Source organism: Phyllostomus hastatus, unplaced genomic scaffold, assembly GCF_019186645.2.
Source record: "Phyllostomus hastatus isolate PE091 unplaced genomic scaffold, TTU_PhHast_1.1 phas_scaffold_93, whole genome shotgun sequence".
Taxonomy (NCBI): Eukaryota; Metazoa; Chordata; class Mammalia; order Chiroptera; family Phyllostomidae; genus Phyllostomus; species Phyllostomus hastatus.
The window spans coordinates 9760822-9785179 of NW_025334042.1; the positions used below are offsets into that span (position 1 = coordinate 9760822).

The 24358-nt window shown below is 38.7% G+C and overlaps 1 protein-coding gene across 1 annotated transcript in view; it reads left to right on the forward strand.

The window, feature by feature from the left end:
* WIF1 (WNT inhibitory factor 1) overlaps positions 1-24046 on the forward strand; it is a 73404-nt gene extending 49358 nt beyond the window's left edge. The window contains exons 4-10 of the mRNA XM_045829574.1: positions 6546-6686; positions 7617-7712; positions 8706-8801; positions 13080-13175; positions 19186-19281; positions 19783-19878; positions 23192-24046. Of these exons, the coding sequence (XP_045685530.1) occupies positions 6546-6686; positions 7617-7712; positions 8706-8801; positions 13080-13175; positions 19186-19281; positions 19783-19878; positions 23192-23313 (743 nt within the window). The 3' untranslated portion in view covers positions 23314-24046. The remainder of the gene's footprint in view (positions 1-6545; positions 6687-7616; positions 7713-8705; positions 8802-13079; positions 13176-19185; positions 19282-19782; positions 19879-23191) is intronic.
* Positions 24047-24358: the final 312 nt, after the last annotated feature.

Genomic DNA, 24358 nt, shown 5'->3' on the forward strand with positions numbered 1-24358 from the left:
TTTATTCTCTATATTTTCCACTGACTATGGTGAATTTTTGTCTTTCTGTATATGTATATGCATATATGTGCAAGTGTGTGTGTGTATAAAGGTGTACTGGTATGTCTCCCATAAGGTATATCTTTGTGTCTGTCAGTGCCTAGGTTGTGACAGACAAATATTAGATGCTGAGATTACAAAAATGAATGAAGGGACTTCTGATCAAGATGGTGGCATAGGTAAGCATGGCTCACCTCCTCACACAACCACATCAAAATTACAACTAAAATGTAGAAAAACCATCACCCAGAACCATCATAAGTCAAGTTGAATAGAAGTCTGACAACTATGGAATTAAAGAAACCACATCAATCCAGACTGGTAGGAAGAGCAGATATGCAGAATGGGGTAGTCCCACATCCATGTGTGGTGGATAAAAATTCGGGAGGAATATCTCAGGAGTGAGAAGTCCCAGCCACACACCAGTTCCTCCAGCACAAGATTCTGGTGCCAAGAATATAAGTTCCCATTACTTCCAGATACAAAAATCAGTGGGGATTAAGGCAGTAGAAGAAACTTCTGGAGTCCCAGGCAGTACACCTTAAAATACTCACATGGACTTACTCACACTGACTCCCTCTGAGCTCCAGCACTGGTGTAGAAGCTTGAAAGGCCCCAGTAGCATATAGGGAGTCACTGAAGTGTCCAGCATCAAGGCACGAGCTGGGGGACAGCTTTCTCTCTGATGGAAAGGCAGCAGAGGCCTTTGTCCCTTTCTGAGCCTACCCCCCCCCCCCAGAGCCAGCAGGCAGAAGCCACATCTGAGACTCCATCAACCTGGCTAACACTATTCATCCTGCCCTGGAGATCCCCTGAGACTCCATCCCACCTAACTTGTGAGCACATGAAACTGTTAGCCCATGCTTCACAACCTCCTAAATCTTTTCAAATAAGCAACAGCTAGACTCAGTAATCCCCCAGCTCTAGTACATCTTGCTAATTGCTTGGCCCCAGGTCAAGCACTAGCAGCAGCCAGCCTAGATTCACAGTTTGGCTTCTTCACCTGGGAATCTCTAGGCCCAGCACAAATAGCTGTCATCTCAGATTGGTTTATACCTCAGGCAGGGTGGCCCTGGGCAGAACAAAGGTGGGGACTGATCTTGTCCTCCACTACCTGGGAACCCCAGAGCCTGCACACCCAGTGGACAGGTATGGACCACATCAGAGTACCACCACCTTGCTTGTGCACAACTGATCCTCCACAGAGGGCAGAGATTGGAGGTCAGTGATCACAGCCAGTCCTTACAGTTGACTGGCCTGGGTAAATCCTCCCATTGACCTGCCAACAGCAATCAAGGCTCAACTATAAGTAGAGGGTGTATTCAGTCCACACGAAGGGCACACCTCAAGTACCAGCTTGGGTGATGGGGGAAGCTGTGCCACTATAGGACATCTATTACATTAGGCCATGCTACCAAGACAGGTCTACCTAGTACATAGAAACAAACACAGGGAGGCTGACAAAAGAAGAAGACAAAGAAACATGGTCCAAATAAAAGAATAGATTAAAACTTCAGAAAAAGAGCTAAACAAAATGGACATAAGCAATCTATCAGATGCAGAGTTCAAAACACTGGTTTTAAGGATGCTCAAGGAACTTAGTGAGGACCTCAGCAGCATAAAAATCCAGTCAGAAATGAAGGATACACTAATTGAAATAAAGAACAATTTACAGGGAAACAACAGTAGAGTGGATGAAGCCAAGAATCAAATCAATGATTTGGAACATAAGGAAGCAAAAAACAACCAATCAGAACAAGAAGAAAAAAGAATCCCCCACAAATGATGATAGTATAAGCATCCTCTGGGACAACTTCAGGCATTCCAACATTTGCATCAAAGGGGAGCCAGAGGAAAAGAGAAAGAGCAAGAAATTGAAAATCAACCTGAAAAAATAATGAAAGGAAACTTCCCTAATTTGGTGAAGGAAAGAGACATGCAAGTCCAGAAAGCACAAAGAGTCCCAGACAAGATAGATGCAAAGAGGCCCACTCCAAGACATATCATAATCAAAAATGCCAAAGGTTAGAGACAAAGAGAGAATCTTAAAAGCAGCAAGACAAAAGCAGTTACCTACAGGGTTCCCATAAGACTGTCAGCTGATTTCTCAAAAGAAACTTTGCAAGCCAAAAGGGATTAGCAAGAAATATTCAAAGTCATGGAAATCAGGGACCTACAGCCAAGATTGCTCTACCCAGCAAACTATCATTTAGAATTGGAGGGCAGATAAAGAGCTTCCCAGATAAGAGAAAACTAAAGGAGTTCATCATCACCAAATCATTATTATATGAACTGTTAAAGGAACTTATTAAAGAAGAAAAGATCAAAACTATCAATAATAAAATGGCAAAAAATACATACCTATCAACAATTGAATCTAAAAAACAAACTAAACAAACAAGAAGAACAGAGACAGAATCATGGATACAGAGAACATTTTGATGGTTGCTAAATGGGAAATGAATGGGAAAAAATGTGTGAAGAGATGAGGGGATTAAGAAATACAAATAGGTCATTACAAGGTAGCCATGAGGATGTAGAGTATAGGAAATGAAGCAGACAAAGAACTTATATGCATGACCCATGGACATGAACATTGGTGTAGGGATTGCCTGAGGGAGAGGAGGGTTCTGGGTGGAGGAATGAAAAGGGGAAAAACTGGGACAACTATGATAGCCTAATCAATAAAATATCATTTTAAAAAGTTGAGTAAGATATGGCCCTTGCCTTGAAAATCTCATGTCTGGCAAAGGATGCAGAATCCTAATTAAATCATGATATTTTAATGCAATAATTGAGAGAGGTATTTGTTAAATATAAGGGAAATGGCATAGCCTTAAGAAAGTCTATGGAGAACAAGTGCAGTTTAATTTGTATCTTGGCAGGTGAGTAGGAGAACACTGGACAGAAAAGAGGAGAAAAAACACTCCACACAGCAGGGCAGGTGCAAAGAATCAGGGCACTGTGGGCATGTGCCACTTCTTTGGGAACTGAACAGAATCTAATCTGGGTAGAGCAAAGCTTTCACAAAAGTCAGTTATTGAAATGAGCCTAACATATGTACCACTCACAAAAATTAACTCAAAACGGATTAAAGACTTAAAATGTATAACCTGTTACCATGAAAGTCCTAGAAGAGAACACAGGAATAAAGCCCCTTGACATGGGTCTCGGTAGTAATTTTTTGGATTGACACCTAAAACACAAGCAATAAAATAACAAACAAGTATGACTACAGCAAACCAAAAAGCTTCTGCACAGCAAAGGAAACCATCAACAAAGTGAAAAGAGAACCCATGAAACAGGAATAAACTTTTGCAAACCATATATCTGATAAGGGGTTAATATCCAAAATATATGAAAAACCTATATAGCTCAATAGCAAAAGGAAAATAATTTAAAACTGGGCAAAAGACCTGAGTAGACATTTCTCCAAAGAAGATATGTGAAAGGCCAACAGGTACGTGAAAAGATACTCATCACTAGTCATTAGGTAAATGCACATTAAAACCACAATAAGACATCCCCTCGTGCCTATTAGAATGGTTATTATCAAAAGACAAGTGATAACAAATGCTGGCATGAATGTGGAGAAAATAGCTCATTTCTGCATTATCAGTGGAATTGTAAATTGGTACAGCTACTATGGAAAACTTTATAGAGGTTGCTCAAAAAATTAAAAGTAGAACTATCATATGATCCAGCAATTTGACTCCCAGGAATACATCCAAAGGAAATGAAAACACTAATTCAAAAAGATATCTGCACCCACGTGTTTATAACAGCACTATTTACAGTAGCCAGGCCATAGAAACAACCTAAGTGTCCATCAATAAGTGAATATTTTAAAGAATTTTTAATGATTAAAAGATTTTACTATCGCAAAATGTCTTCAAAATAAATCACTAAAACATAAGCACCAAAAGAGCAGCAGCTTTTATTTGTCTTCTCCACTAAAGTATCCCCAGTGTTTAAAACAGGGACTGGCACATGGTAATCACCTAAAAAATATTCATTGAATGGATTAGCCCTTTGTGTTTTGATTCAAACTTTATTTAACCATTTAGAGGGAGAAATTCATGTTGAAAACCCTAAAGAAAGTTACTTATGGTATGTTTTCCTCCTTGACATTTCTGTTGGATTTTGTATCCTTGTTTTTCTCCCTGGGACTGTTCAGAGCTTTATTTTCTAGAACCACAGGCCAGGAAACTCTCTATGCATCTCACTACTTTGACCAACTTCAAGGCCATGTTAGGAAATCACACACTTTCACGTGAGCACCCCAAACTCTCCAGAAGCACCCCCAGATGACTAGAGCATGTGAACACACAGTCATACTTTAACCAGATTTGTAAATGGTTTGGCTTTTAGCACATCTGCAAATATGGACAAACTAGTAAGTATTCTTAACTGCATTTCCTATACATATAAATATAACATGATTTTTGATATTTAGCATTCCAGATATGTTTTGAAATTTGACAGTGTGATAAACAGAAACAACGAGTTGACTTAGAAACCCTTTCATATCAAGATTCAGAAAGCTAAAATAAAACTTATGAGCCTTTTTAAAAGAATTAAGTGGGCTGCAAAGTGAAGGTCCAGGAAAAAGATACACCTGGAACATAATAGTTTGGGTGATTACATGTGATGAGTAAGATTCTAAATGTTGTATCTTTAGGTATCCTTTCGGATTCTCCCATCTTTTTATACCTCAGGGCAATTACTGGCCTACCCATCCATACAAAAGATTTATGAGAGCAAGCTTGACTTGAAGGAACCATTGCCCAAAATCATAAAGCTAGTTTCTGGTGACGGAAGATTTGACTTTGGGTGGTAGGCACACAATGCAATATACAGATGATGTATCATAGAAATGTACATTTGACACCTGCATAATTTTGTTAACTAATGTCACCCCAATAAATTTAATTAAAAATAATAATAAATAATCAAGAAAACCAAAAAAGATTCATGAGAAAGATAAATAAAATGTTATAATTGTACAAAGTAAAAGTTATAAGAGTTAACAATGGAAAGAAATTATTTGCTTCCTCCTGAAATGGAAATCCCTAGAATGGATTTCCATGTTTTGTAAATTGGCTTTTTCATATATAAGCTTTCATTAAATGAAGGCTTTCAATGGAGACTATTTTACTTTGGAACTTCAGACACAACTTTGGTTTTCTCTCTCTTCTTATTTCTGTTAAAATATCTGTATATCCTTTTCATCGTGTAATTGATTATTTGCAATGCCAACCTCTTAAGATGCAGGAGAACTGGAAATCCATGTTACTTTGAGACTGGCATGGTAATGAACGCTGACAATGCCAAAACCTTGGGAGGAGTTTTTGGTTGCCAAAGCACGTTCAGAAGACTGTATGACCAGTTTGTGTGCAATGCCTTATGGAAAAGAGGAGACAAATTTCCAGCTCATTTTTTCTTATAAACCTAGAGGAAAGGTTTATAAAAACTCTAAAGGGAAAGGATTTTTCTTGGCTTGCCATAATTTTCCTAAACTTGGCAGTAACTATTACCTGCCATATAAAAACAAAATGAAGCAAAATTTCATGTGTATAACTATTAGCGATACTTTTTCCTATTTGTAAGGAAGAACTAAAGTCTATTGGGTCAGCTAGATCATTCCCAGCAGACATGTTATTATAGTCAAGTAGATTTTAGAAATTTACATAACCAGCCTCTCGGCAATGACTTGAGCCAATTCCCACCCAATGACTTATGGTATTCCATGATTTCTCACCTTCTCTGTACAATCGCATTGTTAGTTCCTAAGTCAATAAACACACACCCCAAGTGATTGCTAGACTCACAAAATAGCAGTGGCCTCCTCTGTAGGAACCTAAACTATTAGATTTAATGCTAGAATGACATGATTTCATCACACCAAACTGTCTTCCAAATCCCCAAGATATGGACACTTCTTAATATTAACAAATAGCAGGAGAAAATATTAACTTCATTAACTTAATCCAATGACTAAACTCTAGTCTGATTTATAGACTATTTCCAAAAAACATATTTTGTCACTTTGAAGCACAGAGTAAAAATAAACTAGTGGTAAATTGCTTATAAGGCTTTATTTAATGGATTCTGAAGTGTTGATTTTTAGCTGTTTTTTGGATTGTATAGAGGCTGATGAAGAGGCCCACAAAGTTTCTTCTCCTAATTAATTAATCTATGCTGCATATTTGTACCTTTAATTTTCATAGAAAACATTTTCAAGATAGTACAAGACAGACTACAAACAAAATATCCCCAATTCCATGTTGGTAGGGTAATTCATTCCTTCTCCACCCAGCATCATGTACAGTTCTGTGGAGAATGCCCAGGTGATCAAAATACACTCCCTACTCTGACGGAGGTACAAGAATGTCAAATAATGAAATGTGGGCTTTGTTGCTTTGTTCTTCATCTCTCTTACTGAGATTTCTATAAAACTGGAATAAAGTAGATAAACTGTTTGTCAATACTTGCTTTTTCTTTAGTTGTTCAAGTTGGTTTCCCATGCCTTGGAAAACAAGACGGAGTGGCAGCATTTGAAGTGAATGTGATTGTAATGAATTCTGAAGGCAATACCATCCTACGGACACCTCAAAATGCTATCTTCTTTAAAACGTGTCAACAAGGTAATCAGTGATGGTGATTCAAGAGAAAGCTCATAAAGCTTCCAGGTGTGATACGGGTAAAAATTATAGGTAGGTAGGTAGGTAGGTAGGCAAATGTATAATTATAATCATACCAGTGGGAGGAGAGGGTGATAAACACAAGGGTCAGTAACAATACCAAGCAAGACTTTCTCTGCTTTGACCCCACTCACAATTTTAGGAACTCTAATACCTCCTTCAAAGTGCCCTGTTTTCTACCTCTCTCCTCCTCCTCCCCCAACACAATCTTTGGGAGTTGCCAGGTGTATCTTAGTTATGGTCATGAATTTTCCCCATTTCCTGTTCTTGATCCTCATACCAAGGTTGGCAGTCATTACCAGCAAATGCCACCTGTGAAGGCAACACTCCCCACTGTCTTCCAAAACTTGGCACTGCTGACTTCCATAGAGAATGGGGTGCCACCATCATGCTAGCAATCTCTGCTGGGCAAAGGCATCTCGCCACCACACCCCCATGCCCATTTACACATGAAAGCCTGGCTCCTTTCCCATCCTGGTACAAGATTTTCCAGCATAGAATCAAGCTCTGGGAGCTTTCGGTTCTGTAAAGATGTACCAGGAGGTCATTCCACCCCTTGAAAGCAATTGGTGAGGGCACTGTCAATCATTCTATTCTAGCATGAATTTAAGGAGGTATAGTAGATTGACAGGTGGAGATGAAGGCAGAATAAGGCTTGCTTTGCCTTCTTCTATGGAGGAAGTAAGATTGAGAGATGTGAAATCTTACTTTGAAGAAGACTTAGTAAAGTACTAGTGGTATAGAAAGAAAATGGTAGAAGTATTCAATAAATTATGGTCATTGGTGCACTGAGGGGAAGAATGACCACTACCTCTTCATGCTTGCTGTAATGATTTCAAAGACGTCCATTAGTCTTGTTTCTCTTTGGTGAAGCTGAATGCCCAGGAGGGTGCCGAAATGGAGGGTTTTGTAATGAAAGACGTGTCTGTGAATGTCCTGATGGATTCTACGGACCTCACTGTGAGAAAGGTAAAGACAGCTTCCCTTGCTTGCTCCCTAATGAAATGGATGTCACACAGGGGCCCTGTATATATTTGTAACACCTCCCCTGAAATTATTTTTCTGGTCACAGTATAAGCTTTGGTGAAATCTTAAAAAAGCCACAGGAGAGCTCTTGGAAGGGATCTCTTCTGGAAGTGGGTTTTCTGTTAAATGAAAGTATGTAGTGACAGGGTCAGAGAACTCTGGCACAATGTCTACATTCTTTGTGGCCACTCCTCCCCCCAGATATTAACTACTATATGCACTATGCTTGGATGTAATCTTGTAAAAGTTTTGAGGGGTTTTTTCCCTCTACTTAAACTGTGTTTTAAAAGCTAGTATTATAAATGATTTGAAAGTTTCTACTCCAATTAAAAGTAGCTCAATTCAAAATTATGTCTACACCTGAGTTATTAAGTTGCTATAAGGCAAAAAAAAGATGAATATAATTTGTGTAATGAGCATATCCATTTAAGTGAAATCACTATTAAGGAAGTTATATAAAGGAAAGAGATAAACAAGAAAATGTGTTATGAACCACATAGTACTTAAATCCTAAGAGCTTATTTGATCAAAATAATCAAAATATTTTCATCTTCAAGAAATAAGGACTTTTCTTATTTGCATTTATTTTGTAATTAGAAGATCAAGGAAATAGAACAGGAAAAAATATTCACAGTCTTATGAGTACATCTTAGTTGAAATAATGATTCTGGGCAAATTTTGATCAGCCATTCAGATAGAACAATTCCAAAATTTTCTTCCATGAAATTGGTTAAAAATAGTCTGATATGAAAAGACAGTCTGATTTACATCACAAAAATAATTTTTAATATAGACAACTTGTATCTCTAAAGAGTGACCATTTTTTAGTCAACCACAAAGCTTGAAAATGTAGGCCTATTATATTACTGACATTTCTAAAATGTTCCTGCTCCGAAACCCTGTTTGGCCTTAATCAGAGCTCTCTCCCCCTACCAGCCCTTTGTACACCACGATGTATGAATGGCGGGCTTTGTGTTACTCCTGGTTTCTGCATTTGCCCACCTGGATTCTATGGAGTCAATTGTGATAAAGGTAACAGTTCTTTTCTTTATTTTAAGAACAAAGATTCTTTAATTTTTAAATGTTTCATAAGAGACATATATTTAATATATCATCACTTTTCATAACAGCACTATAAACAGGGTATATTGCTTAGCTGGCTGCTGTAATAACTCGAACCCCAACTCTTACTATAGCTTAACAGAGTAGAAGTTTGTTATCACTCACAGAATGTTCCTGTGCAGGAATACACAGTCAGCGAGCTGGGCAGCTTTTCTCCAAGCAGTGACTCAGGGACCCAGGTCCCTTCCATCTATGGTCCTACTTTGGAGCTCTTTGGATCCAGCCAATAAGCAGAGAAAGGGAGAATGGAGTATGCACTGCTTAAAAACAAAACACATACACACAAAACAGGCTCAGAAGTGGCCCACAAAATTTCCACACCTATTCCATAGGTAGGAATTAACCCCACGATTAAGTCCCAGGCTGGATGTCTGTCTTCCACTGACAATTTTTTGGGAGGGGAGCCCCGGATTTTTGTGAGCAGCTAGCTGTCCCTGCCACATGGGTTTGGGTAGGTCCTAATCAGTTTTATGCATGAACTTCTAAGACAGAACTGAAACAACCTGCTCCAAATGGCCTGACCCAGATGTTCGCTGAACCCCCAATTCAATGCTTTGTTTACAGATCACATCCCTGAGAGATCAGGTTCCTCCTTCCTATAATGCAACCTCATAGCCAAGTTACTCTTAGAAAGTGGATTGAAATTTGGCCCTAAAATGTTATTGAATGATTCATACTCTTGACAAGATATCTGTCTATTTTGACAGGTTCACATCTCTTATGGAAAAAATTAAATAATATCCTGTAAAGTGTATTCATGGAATGGAACATGCTTTGTGTCAAAATAGCCAATTGCATGAGTAGAACACTAGTTTTTAAAACAAATATATGCTTGAAATAAATTGAGTGCTATTTTTGAAAATTGTCTCTTTAGTGATAATGCAGCTAGCACCAATTAAGATTGAAATGAGCAGCTTTAAAAAAGAAAGAAAAAGAAAGAGAGAGAGAGAGAGAAAAGAAAGAGAAAAAGGAAGGAAGGAAGGAAGGAAAGCTAAAAGAAAGAACCTTCTGCGTGAGTCAGGATAATAATTTCAGTTGCCTGCTATTTTCTGATGCAGAGTACTTTCATACAATTATCTGATTTTACTCTCAACAACCTTTTGAGATGTATAGAGTTTCATCCATCGCATTCCCAGATAACTGAAGTTTGTACAGCTTGAGGAGACTAATCCAGACACACACCTTCCAGTGCCCCATGCTGACACTCAGACCACTGCTTCATGAGTGACACTGAATCTGGGCAAATGCCTCGACCTCTCTGTGGGTCATGTTTCCCCATTCCTAAACTGGAAATGAAGTCACTGACCTCTTATCCCCGACCCCACAGCCATTTGAGATAATATGTGAAACCATTTCTACCTTTTTTTTCCAAGTAATCTTTTAAAAGTAGAGCATTGGATAAAAAAATTTTTTTTAATTGGTATTCATAAAGCACCAATGATACAGATAACAACCAGTGTGTGATATTCTTTATTGTGAATCTTTATTTAAGTTGTCTAAATTTAGCATTCAGCTATTGGAAAATTAGGCATTTCTTGAAGCAGAATTAAATTCATGTTATATTGAAACTATTTGGAAATAAAGCAAGTCCTTCAGAGATTTGGGTGAAGAACTCATGTATTAACAGGTTTAATGGGAATATTTGTGAGGCCTGCTTATGTAGATATGGCTGTTACTGGTGTACTTTGTACAGTGGAGTGTCAATCACACTGCTTTTCTTTCTTTATTTTTTAAAAGATATTATTTGATTTTTTAGAGAAAGGGGAAGGAAGGGAGAAATATCGATGTGCAAGAGAAACATTGATCAGTTGCCCCTCACATCCCTCCCATGGGAGACCTGGCCCACACCACGAGTTTGTGCTCTGCCTCGGAGTTGAACCAGCGACCCTTCAGTTCATGGGCCAGTGTTCAATCCACTGAGCCACACCAGCCAGGGCCAGTTGCACTATTTTTCTATTGACATGGTTTTACAAAACCATGATCACTGTTCAGGGAGAATATCTATCTGTATTCCAGTACATTTTACATTTGATAATACTTTACTTACCTTTTAGATAAAGGATTTCCTTCCTTGTTAAATTCCATTAATTTTTAAAATTCTTCTAGAAAGTCTACTGAAATTTTATTTGGTCTCACTGGAGATCTAGGAACATTAAAAAACATTTTTTTTACTACCTCAACCAAAAATGCTTTTATTGTCCAGGAGGGACTATAGAGCTTCTGAAAAATGGTTTAATTACTGGCATGGACCTAGACCTTAGCACTACACATTTAAAGAAACATTAAAGATTAATTTTCATGGGCTCTTGGGACATCTTCACAAACTTCAGGAATGCACTGGCCTACCATACCCTTGGTGCCTGTGAAAGCCACTGAGGGTTTGTGGTTCACTTTTCTGGTCAAGAAGCATCACACAGCAGAAATGTAGAGGGGCTTGGTCAGCACTGTGAGCTATGATGCAAATACTAAGAGTGTGGCCAAATTTTATAACCAGCTTTGTCATATTCTGTAACTTTCAAACAACCTCCCAGGCCTGCTGAATTCTACATGTTAATAAGGGCTGGTGCCCAGAGGGCTGCAGCCATTTGGGCACTGATCCTGATGTTTTCACATCTGAGAATCCCCAGGAGAAACAGGGACAGGTAGGGAGACAAGACACACCCACAAACACAACTGACCAGCCCTAACAACACCAGCACCAAGGAGCAGAGAAGAAACCAAAAGAGCTGGTTCCCCCAAATCCACATCCTAAATCCTGCACCACATGCTGCTGCTCCCCGTCTCCCACATAGTGGGCTTGATTTTTGCCAAAACGAGTACATCATTGTCTTAAGCTGAGAGATACTTGGGATTTTAAACAAAAAGTTTTCTCTTTTAAGAGGCATGGTGTTCATAGAACACTCTAGTAGGACTCCTTTTTCACAAAGAAAGCACACACTTACAACTTTTGGATTTCCTTTCTGGTTTTCCTACTGGACGCTTACTTCAGCTTTTGTTCATCTATAGCCAACTTTGGCCTGTTTTATATAGGACAAGAACACATAGGCCATATAACTGGAATTGCTGAAAATCCAAGCTCTTATTTTAATCCCCTTTATAGAATGAGCCAACTTATCTATTTTTAGATATTTGCTCTCCCCCATCCCCATGTCTGTCCTCCTTCTATTTTAGGTGCCAGTGAGCAGCCAAATTCCAGAAGTTGACAGCCAGGTTTTAGGGTGAATTGCACACAGTCCAATTTTTACCTGGATAATCCAGTGAATTGGATTTCCACAGTAATATACCCAAGTTCTTCATCCCTCTGGTTCACGCTGCTGCCACTTCCCTGCCCATGGGGTCTCACAAGGGTCGACAGGCTGTCTTTTCCTGAGTACAAATATCCCTTCTCCCAAACATCATGAAAGTTGATTTAAAAAAAAATACTGTTACTGAAGATGAACCTTTGTTCTTATTCTGGAAAAAAAAGTTGCTTTCTTTTTTGTTGGATCCTAATACTTAGGACTTCTCTTCCTTTTATCTATTTCAACTTAAAAACTTTTCCCTTTGAAAGTTTTCATTTTCTTCTTCCTTTATCTTAAAAACTTTGGGAGGGTTTCAATGGAGCATTATGTAGTAGTAGGACATTACTTCCCTTTAGACATTGTATTTCCCCCTTTTCACTATTGCAAACAGCTTTTAAGGAGAATCTGGCTCAAGAATATAAGTGAGAAGCTTTACAAAGGGAACACTACGTGACTCCCTCACTGGGGAGGAGGGTGACATGAACTGGGTTTGGCGGGGGTTGGAGACTGAAGATGTATTGTAGTTCAAAACAAATTTCTTTGAGGTTAAAAACAATGTTTTAATTTCTAAAAAAAATAAGAGGAATGGAGCTTATAGTGATCTCCTTTTAAGGGTACAGATATTTATAAGAAAATAGAAAAGAATGCTTTGCACACCGTGCCTCTTTTCACTTAAGGGATAACCCCTTGGGTGGGTTCTGTGTAATGTGTGTGGCATCCTGTTATGCTGGGGGAGTCCATATGTGGTCAAGTGGTTCCAATTCCTGTATTTATAGCGTGGCTTACTTTACTACATAAGTAAATGGGTGAGTAGCAGATGCCTCCAAAATATCACCTAACTGTAAGTGAAGTTCTGTTTTTAGATTTAACCTACTGTCTAATGCAATACCATTATTCATTCTAACAGCAAACTGCTCAACTACTTGCTTTAATGGAGGGACCTGTTTCTACCCCGGAAAGTGTATTTGCCCTCCAGGACTAGAGGGAGAACAGTGTGAAATAAGTGAGTATTGACCTGCATTCTCTTTGATTTTTAGAGACCTTAGAAACTCCATCTAACCCCTTCATTTTATCAGTGAGCAATCTGAAGCCCAGAGACAATGAGCCGCTTGTTTAAGGTCTCAGGACAGTGGTTTCTCTTCACTAGACTCAGCCCCCATTCATTTAGCTAAAGGTGGGGCAAAGAGTGACTAAGCTGAGCCCAGATGACTGAAGAGCAAACACTCTGCTGAGTTATGACTGGGTTTGGGTTGTTGTCCAGCCTGTTGCGTTGTTCTTGTTGGTGATTTTGTCTCCTTCTCATTGTGCAGAGCACATAGTTTTAGCTTGGAAATGTAGACCAGAGCTTTGGGACAGCTGGAATTGGCTCACCTACCCTCATGCACAGAGACTTTTTTCCTCTGCTACTCACTACCACATTTCCTAAACTAGACTGAGCCTAGAAACCCATCTAAGACAAAAGGATAGACTAAAGAAAAAGGAGGAAAAAGGAGAAAAAAGGGTGCATAGCAGTAAAGAACAAACTAACAGCACACACCACATGAATGAATCGTGCAGATCTCCCATTAAGTAAAAGGAGCTAAATACAAAAAAGTGCACACTGCATGATTTCATTTTTTTTGAAGTTCAAAAACACGCAAAACCGATGGATGCTGGTAGAAACCAGGATAGTGGTTGGGGGTACAAAGGAACTTTATGGGCTGCCAAAAATGCTCTATATCTTGTTTGGTGAAGTGTCACATGAGTGTTTTATTTATGTAAAAAAATAGTTGAGCTGTAAACTTAAGATTGGGGCATGTTATGCTTTCACTAGATATTTGTCATGCTCCAATACAAAAAAAAATTACAGGTGGAATGTGATAGAGAATCATTGTTTTGGAAATCAGGACATCAAATTCTTGTCCTGGCTTCACTACCTACCACTCATGTCACCCTCAGCAAGTCCCTGAAGTTCTCACTTAAATTCAGAAATGAGCCAACCCCATTCTAGATGGCTTTATGATCCAGAAGGTAGATAACATCAAAGCTCCCGCCTTTGGAAGGCGCAAAAGCAGAGTGAGCACGTCTGATGAGGGCACATATCCCTGACTTTCTGGAGGTTCTGGAATATGGCGTTTTCATTTCCAGCTGTATTGTATCTGTAAAATACCATTGTGTTTGGTGTTGTAGTGGGTTCAAAATTGAATACTGACTTCCTATTCTTAACTTTCAACCTCTAATTTATTTGTGGGTTTTTGTACTTTAATGAGTACTAGATGAAGTAACCATTTTTTATAGAGTTCAAATGAAATACCTCTGTAGTTTCCATAGAACATGTAATTAATTGCCAGGATGTGGTTTCTGTTCTTATTAGTTACCTAGCCATGATAAAGATATCTGTGAACTTACTCCCCTCAATTTTCTCCCTGTACTTACTCTCAGACTTTGCATAGTTAGTCGGTTCATGTTTATGGATCTTTGTTTATGGGCTCATTTCTCTTCATGTAAGTACGCCCTTTCATGCCCTTAGGTTTATGACCTTTCCATTGGCAGAGACAATGTTTTCTATTCCTGGTTTTTTTCCTAACTGCACCAAAAACATGGGCCTTTGAAAGCTCTTGATTATCCCTGTCACAGTTATATGAAATCCTTTTAGGAAACCTTCTGTTCTATTATAGGAACCACATTACCAAAAAAATATGAACACAGGTCTTGAGTAGGAAAGTACCACTGGTGTGTAATAGAGACAAAAAGTTGAATTATGTATTCTTTTTTTTTAATGACAACCTGTGCTTTTACAGGATACATCAGAAAATAAAGTAGAAATTCCTGGCTGGTGTAGCTCAGCAGTTTGAACGCAGGCCTGCGAACCAAACGGTCACCAGTTTGACTCCCAGTCAGGGCACATGCCTGGCTTGCCAGGTCCTCAGTGGGGGACATGTGAAAGGCAACCACACATTGATGTTTCTCACCCTCTCTCTTTCACTTCCCCTCTCCCTAAAAATAAATAAATAAAATCTTTTTAAGAAAAGAAAAAAAGGAGAAATTAAGAGAAATTTTAAAAGCAAACAATAATAACTTACAACTATAATAACTGCTTTATAATTTTTTGTAATTCTTTGAATTCTGTAATATTCTCTCATGGCTGGACCACTGATGAAACAGTTTCTTGAGCCATATAATACTTATTATTTTATGTATTCTTATTTTTAAATTGAGATCTAGTGCACATACCATAAAATTTAGCATTATAAGTATATAATTTAGTATACTTACAAAACCATGCAGCACTTCTATCTAAACCAGAACACATCACCACACCCAAAAGAATCCCTGCATCTACTAGCATCACTCCTTATTTCCCTCTCCTCAAGACCCTGGAAAACACTAATCTACTTTGTGTCTTTCGATTTTCCTGTTCTGTTTCTAAATTTTCCTACTCCTATTTGTGTAAGTAGAATCACATAATATACAGCCATCTGTGTCTGACTTCTTTCACTCAGCATGATGTTTCCAAGGTTCATCCATATTGTAGCAAATATCATTGCTTCCTTTTCACTGCTGGTTAATATCACACTGTATGGATATACCAGCCACATTTTGTTTATCCATTCATCAGTTGAGGAATATTTTGTTGTTTCTACTTTGGGGCTATTATGAACAATGCTGCTATGAACATTCATGCACAAATTGTTATGTGAACATATGTTTTCAGGTCTCTTGGGTATATACTTAGAAGTAGAATTGCCAGACGATAATGTTTATCTTTTTGAGGAACTGCCAAACTATTTTTCTAAAGAGCCCCTACCATTTTACATTCCCACCAGTAATGTTCAAGGGTTCCAATTATTCTACATCCTTGCCAACACTTATTTATTGTCTCTTTTAATGAAAATATGTACTTTGACATTATTTATATATTTTTTTCTGACCTGTAGTAGGAATGATATCTTCTGAAACTTCATTCTGACTTGATTATGAAGTACACTTGTAGATTAACAAATAAGACCATGAATAGAGGTTATCTGGATATAATTTATGTTTATTGTTATTCAAGTTTCAGAGATTTCCCACAATATTTTAATGAACCTTTAATTAAAAAGACCAAATTATTTATACTCTATAGTAAATGGGTTTTTTAAAAAAGATTTTATTTATTTATTTTTAGAGAGGGAAGGCAGGGAGATAGAGAGAGAGAGAGAAACATCAATGTGCGGTTGCTGGGGGTTATGGCCTTCAACCCAGGCGTGTATCCTGGCTGGGAATCGAACCTGCAACACTTTGGTTCACAGCCCGTGCTCAATCCACTGAGCTATGCCAGCCAGGGCTGTAAATGGATTTTTAAAATAACTTAACGGGTTCTTATTATTATAAAAGTTCTCTGTAAAAAATTTAGAATATTGAATGAGACAATTACAAATCACCCTCAGACACAGAGATGATGATTGTTGGTACTTATCGTAAGAATTTAAAATCTTTTTCTGTGTGAAGCAGAGTAGCAAATTTAAGTTATCCCACAACCCAATGGGTAGAGGAAGTTTAATACCTTTATTCTGTTGATATCTTATCTCATTGTTCTCACAGGACGTACCCACTGGTTACAGAAAAATACCAAGTGTTTACACTTAGTCAAATCTGTTTGTCTTCCTGAATTCCCTCACCTCTTTTACATAATCTCTCAAATTGACTTAGTTTTCCACTGTCTAATGGATACCAAAATATCTTTAGGAAAAGAAAGTCAGTATTCAAGACACTTATAAGACTCTGAATTTTAAAACAATCATATCTTCATGAGCCTTTAGCTTCATGAGGTTTGGTCTAGGCATGGCTTCTAACAGTTGCCTGCAGCCACATTTCTGTGCTGTGGTAACCAGGAGAGGACGTCCTCCTTTGCAGCTGCAGTGAACCTAATGGTACTCACTTCCCTCTTGCCAAGGAAATAAAAAGACCCGTGGAGTCAATGAAAAAGTTCTCACCACAAATCATTCTCTGTGTTGTCCCCGGTTACCGAGTTCACTTCTCATAGAACATGGGAAAATTTGGGATCACCAAGTACTTCACAATAAGTACTCTTTCTTTGCTGCCATGTAATTATTGTCCCACATCTTGCTTACATTGAAAAACCTCAGTGCACTGATCCAGTGCACTGGATCATACTGTGATATGATATGATGGAGTCAGATTTTTTTCATGTAAACAGACATTCAGAGTTAGGTGTTCCTTTTCTTTGGGTAAGAGTTAGGATCTTGACCAAATAGTAAATGCTATTCTTTGTATCCAAGCCTAGCAAAAAGGACCCTTTTGGATTTTGAATGGGTAACAAAAAGGTGGTATTCTATTATTAAGGTTGTTTATAATAATGAAGGATGTTCCTGTTTCTGGAACACCTCATACATCAGAAAAATCTAAAGGTCTAATGGCATTCTAGGTTTTTGAGAGACTCTAACATCTCAATATTAAGTTTATATTGTCTCCGTCATGACTAAATGCTGCTTCATTCAGAAAGTCCTTTTGAATAAAAAGAAAAGTATGTTTCAGCAAAATGATTTTCATAATGGAATTCACTTCATGTCTACCAAGCACACTGCTAGCAGTAAAATACACAGTAGTTAACTTCTGTCAAAGCTTTGACCATAAAAAGAAGAGCTTAGAGAAGGAAAGGTGAGTGTGTAAGGATAAAGACTTCATTTCTTCTGCTTATGTACTGAGGCCTTTGTAATAAGTATCCTGCTAAAGTGGAAAAAAAAAGAACAAAAAAAAAATCCAAACTCCTCCACTACCAAAATCTAATGGCTGTGCACTCTCTTTGCCACCTCATCATGCCAGCTGTGGGGCATGGTTTCAACTCTGCATGAACCAACCTTTCTCTTCTACTTCTCTAAAAAAAAAAGTCAGCCTTAGGACAGCAAATTCTAGAGTACAGAGGGAGATAAGTAGCTTTGGGAGTAAGAAGAAAATTATTATATAGTTTTTTATAACTAAGGCCCAATTCCAGCTCTAAAATCCTGTGATTCAAAGATCTGTGAAAACACTAGCAATACTCAGTTGGCATGTAGATGAAAGAAGAATGATGTATTATTAGGATCTAAGACATTCCTGAAAAATGCATAGGTGTGTATTAGGCACCTTTTGTGCCCCCCTTGACATCCTTCTCTGCCAGCCTTTCCCTCCAGCCACTGCTACCACAACCTGTTTTGCACAAGTATAACCTGATTGCATCTCATCTTAGCTGTTCCACGTTTCTCTTGCTTTCCACCCAGAAACTCCTCTGAGTCCTAAAAAAATACAGCCTGCACTCAAACACAGTTGCAGAATGGAAGCATACAAGCAAATTATCCCATGGTTTCACCGTTGACCAGTGGGAGGCAGGTGCTGATGACTACAAGGCCCCTCTCACTTCCTGTCAGAGGATTTGCAGGTGCCATCCCTCCTCAGAAGGATGCAGGAGAGAGCCTGACTGTCCCAGCAGTGACCCACCCACAAGCATACTTTTGTGCTGGCTTTCCCTCCTTCTCTGAGTCCCTCTCCCCATCCCCCCATTCTGTGTCCTAGGACCACTTCCCCAAATACTCTGTCTGTGTGCAGGCCCTGCTTTCTGGCAAATCCTAGGCTAAGGCAGATGCCATCACATACAGGTGCAGGCCTGCTTTCAGAAAAAGTGACATTCAAAAATGAGAACTCAGAAAAATCATTTACAGGGTCATCATATCTTCGCTTTTAGTATATATTAAATTAGAAGTGCTTATGAACCAGTTAAGATATTATTCTATTCACAAAAAGTAATGTGAATATAGTATGTGAGCAACACATTGATTATAGAAAATATATATTCAAAGTAGTCAGTAAAAATACTATCCTATTTTCCAAAAATGAAATTCAAACAGAATAGAAGCCAGATTAGATCTGAAATAAGTGGAAATAACTGCCATTTAATAGCTTTATCCTCACAAAGCTTTGTAATTCCTTTGAAAAATGTAATTACCCCTGAACAAAGCACTGAGTTCCTTGCTTACTTGCATTCTTCTCTGTTTCAGGCAAATGCCCACAGCCCTGTCGAAACGGAGGTAAATGCATTGGTAAAAGCAAATGTAAGTGCTCCAAAGGTTACCAAGGAGACCTCTGTTCAAAGCGTAAGTACCCCAGATGCAATCAGCCTGAGTATGGGACAATTAAAGTCGCTGCAGTCTTGTGCTACATAATTTCTGTGCCTACTGCATGTTGCCTGGGCATCACAGTTCACCTTTCTCACTGAGATATATGTTTCCTTTATGTGGACCAAAGACACTGTAGGAAATCCACACGTGTAAAAAGTTACACTCATTCACACACACAATGGAACTTTTTAACCCTTAGGAGTTTCTTAAGGGAAATAAACCTACACTGCCCAGCAGTTTCAAAGTCCTGCTGAGTGTCTTTTGTGAATAAGAAGCATCAAACTTAGTTTAAGATCTCTCTCAGGATTTTCTCAATAAGTCCCAAGCTAACTTGTAGCTTATGATTGACTTAGAAAAAAAAAATTAGGGGATGAAGCCAAAACTAACACATTCTAAAGAACTGTAAGAAAAACAGCTGTGTAATTCTGTTGAAAAATGAAAGCTTGGGAAACATTCTTTTATCTCGTTTGATTCTAGCTGTCTGTGAACCTGGCTGCGGGACACACGGAACCTGCCATGAACCCAACAAATGCCAATGTCAGGAAGGCTGGCATGGAAGACATTGCAATAAAAGTGAGTGGGAGCTGTCTGGGGAGCCAGCCTCTTTCACATCTGTTTCTTGGCTCCAAAGACTAATGGACAACTCATAATTCAGCCTGCTTTCCACTTCATTAAAAGCAACTTCTTCCCTCCGTCTTCTCCCCCAGGCTTCCTCCTGCTGCCCACACAGTCTAAGTTTTAGAGTGTAAAGAGAATACATCTCTGCAAAATATCACATCTGTAAAACATCACCACAAATGTTTTCTAGATTCCATTAGCAAAACAGGTTGCTTTGTTAACAAAAGGTGTCAAATATGAAAGAGACAACAAGTAAAACTGAGATTTTAAGTCAAATGTGGAATTAGTTTCTACGTGGCTCTGATTTTATCCTCCAAGATTTATCAACTAGCATAAAAAAACATGAAGAGTTTTGCTCTTTAAAATCTTTACATTATATGAGTTCTTTTGAGGGAAAGAAAGGGTTTATAAAGTATGGGAGAGATACAATGATAGAGTTACATTTTTTCAAATTTACTATAAAAAATGAACTAGTTATTGAGATAATCAACCACTGGCCTGTTTTATACACAAGATGAAACTTGCTAAATGCAACCACTTCATTGTGATTGATATATTCTCTGTGCTAAGTATGAACTTGGACACTGAGGACACACCAATGAACAGGCAGAAAAGACTCTGCCTGGTAGAGCCCAGGTTCTAATGGGAGGGACAGTCAATTTGCAAGTGAACCAAAGAAACAAGGCCATTTCTGTCCACTGGCAGCTAGGCCTCAGTCTCCCAAGCAGGGGCCCACTGTCCACTCCAGTCATACAACACCCTGCAGTAGCACAAGTCCAGATTGTGTCTCTCACAGTGGTTTTTAGCCTTTTTATCTAATGGCACACATAAACTGATGACTAAAATTCTACAGCAAAAATATATTTTTTGGTGTGCTGGCAAAAAATTTGGTATAATATTGATTCATTCACACCAGATGGCTATTGTTGTGTTGGCTATTGTCATTTTTTATTTGACAATCTCAGGGAAATGAGGTCAGTGCCCCAGACTAAACAGGTCAGGTATTACAGGTTTTAAAAATTTTTGCAGCACACTGGTTGAAAATTACTGGTATGTCATATTGTGTCTCAAAAATAATGGATATACTTGAACACATCATTTACATGTCAGATGTTTTCCTAGATCAAGGGTCTCCGAAGGGTGATGTGTATAGCCCAGTGAGTGTGGAAATGGTCAGCTGGGGTGCTAAGGAAAAATACTAGTTTTAAAATACATTTTATATTATTTTATTTATATTAGTACAACATTATTTTATTTATATTAGTACAAACACATAGGTAATATAAAAATTATATTTCTCAAGCTCAAATTTATTTTTGTGCTTAAATGCTCACATTATATTATCCTTATGTATATATAGTACATTTATATGTAGGTATACATGTTTATTAATTTGTTCATTTTAAGGTAATTGGTGCCTGGTCTAGACTACACTAACACATTGATTTGATTCTTTTTCACCTACTGAATTGATTGGATAGTGGACTAAATTGGCTTCAATAACAAGAAATGTGGCTTCTCTGAAAAATAGCTCCTTTACCCAGGAAGTCATGGTTGAATGGTATCCCTGCTAGGACCTATATACCGGGAATCCTTCTTTGGACTGAAAGACCTATAGAAAACTCATCATTTCTAGAGCTATTTTGGAAAAGAGTAAACCAAACACTTTGTTCTACCCTCATCTGTATATAAACTGTGAGGCTTGTCCCAGAATCAGAGAACCTTTTCAGGAGTTCTAGGTGTCAGGTCAGACCGTACACTCCAGGATTCAATTACAAAAGGCTTCTGGGATTCACATCTGGGCCCTGGTGAGCACTGAGAGTGATGGGGGGACAGCACGAGGTCCACTGTTCCTGCTGACACTCCCCGTCACTCTTCTAAAAAGAGGGCAAGTTAGGGGCCACCTTGGAGTAGAGATGAGCAATTGAGACAGGTGTGCCAACCCCACATGGCATCCCCACTTGCAAGCCATGCTGCTGAAAGCTCCGTCACAAGTGTACCTCCTTTGGATCAGGGCATCAAGAAGATGCCCTGGTACTTGATTAAAACGCAAATGTGTTTTCTGGGAGAGGCCACCCACCACTTCGTGCATTAGCTAAGAGAATCAGGCTGAAAGAATGAGGTTTACTTTGACCAGAAAGAGGTAACAAGGAAGCTCTAAGGCACAGAGTTCTTCTATGAACAGATTCCCAGTGGGGTGGCACGTTGGGAGGTCCCAGGCACTCAGACACCTCAGTGGGGAGGAGGGTACTGGAGATGGACCACTCTGCTAGGCTCACCCTCACAGCAGGGAGGCTTGGGGCTTCATGGGTGGCAGGGCCAACAGCAGGGTGGGGATTTACTCCAGCACATTGTTGGCTCATGTTTTGGCTGTTCCACAAGCTACTAGCCTGCATCCTGACAATTCAAAGAAACACATTCAGGCACAAAGTATTCTGTTCCCCATACTTATTTATGGCATGCGTGCATTTAAAAACCACAAGGAACAAATGAAATGCTGAACTTGACTCTCATGCACAGGAAGATGGAGGTAGATTTTTACAACGTAATTTCTGTCTTGGATCAGTTTTAGGGAATCGGTAGAAATGAGTCTGTGCCCAAAAGCTCACAAATAGAAGGAAGGGAGGCCTCAAGTTGTATAACTCTACTTAACAACAACTGAGCTGGAAATAGATGCCCACCTTGACTAAAACTCATAAGCCCCCATTAATAAGGAGGCATTTCAAACCATAACCTTTTCTTAATATGTACAATGGAAGTCCTTAATCTTTACAAAATGCCTTTTTTGGGTAAACGTGATAGCCACACGTAATCGGATAGTCTATACGAAGAGTAGAGGTTGTTAAGTTGAACAATATAATTGAGGCTAGTTTTGCAATGCAGTGAAAAGCATCAATGACCAAATCCTCTGCAAGGGTATCCCTACATTCAAACCTCAGTGCTAGATCCTTACCAGCCCTGAGGTGGAGAATATCCTGCCATTCAATCACATTCATCCAATCTTTGCACCAAGAGTTTCTGCATAGCCAAAATATGTGGTAAGTCAGACATTCCATGGAAGCCAGATTTGACAGAGTTAGTAAAATAGGTTTCTTTGAACAGAATTTGAACCTGTAACATCTCTTCCATCAGGTAGCTTTTTGTGGTTGCTGTGGTCTTTTACACTGGGTTGAAAAGGGAAAATGGATTTCATTTGAATGGTTAATAATGAATCTGAAGAGCCTGTTTTTGTAGTTTCTTTTCTTTTAAGCTGTGAATAATTTTGCAGGGTATGGAGCCAGCCTCATGCATGCCCTGAGGCCAGCAGGCACCCGGCTCAGGCAGCACACGCCTTCACCTAAAAAGGCGGAGGAGCGGCAGGATCCACCTGAATCCAATTACATCTGGTGAACTCCGACATCTGAAACGTTTTAAGTTACACCAAGTTCATAGCCTTTGTTAACCTTTCATGTGTTGAATGTTCAAATAATGTTCATTACAGTTAAGAATACTGGCCTGAATTTTATTAGCTTCATTATAAATCATTGGGCTGATATTTACTCTTCCTTTTAAGTTTTCTAAGCATGTCTGTAGCATGATGGTATAGATTTTCTTGTTTCAGTGCTTTGGGACAGTTTTTATGTTATGGCAGTTGATCAGGTTAAAATTTTGCCTTTTCAGTGTGTAGCTGGCAGGTAATTTCCAAAATCACAATGCATTCGTGGTGTCGAAGGGCTGGGAGTATATTAGAGAAGGTAAATGGAACGAATAAGCATAAATCACAAGGGTTTGGTTGAAGCAGTTAATTGTGCTGAAGTTACAGCATTTCAAATTTTATTGTCCTGTATTTAGACATTTGTCACATTTTTTAATTGTCCTTATTTTTAAACTCTCAATACATTTTGACCTTACCATCATTCCAGAGAATTCACTATTAAAAAAAGAAGAAGAAGAAATAACACTGTGGTAGTGGCATTTAAACAATATAATATATTGTAAACACAATAAAATAGGGAATATAATGTATGAACTTTTGGCATCGGCTTGAAGCAATATAATATATTGTAAACAAAACACAGCTCTTACATAATAAACGTTTTATACTGTTTGTATGTATAAAATAAAGGTGCTGCTTTAGTTTTCAGAGCGCAGTATGGAGTGGTCTTTGCATGTGCTATCTTGTGAAAATAAAGTTGGTGGTTGAAACTGCAGCGCACTTGAAAAGAGAAGCCACCCCACTGTCAGACACCGTCCTGGCTCTGCAGCTCCATCTCTGCTGCCGGGTTCTGTCTCCACTCAGCCACACCACACAACGCCCTGCTGTCACTGCCTACAATACTGCTGTTTGTCAGCTGTCAGCTGTCATCATTTCTTCCACAAGTTCTTCTCTAACCAGGATGTGTCCTATATCACATTCATGGAAGATTTTCTAATGGTGTCAGAATGTTGCACCTGA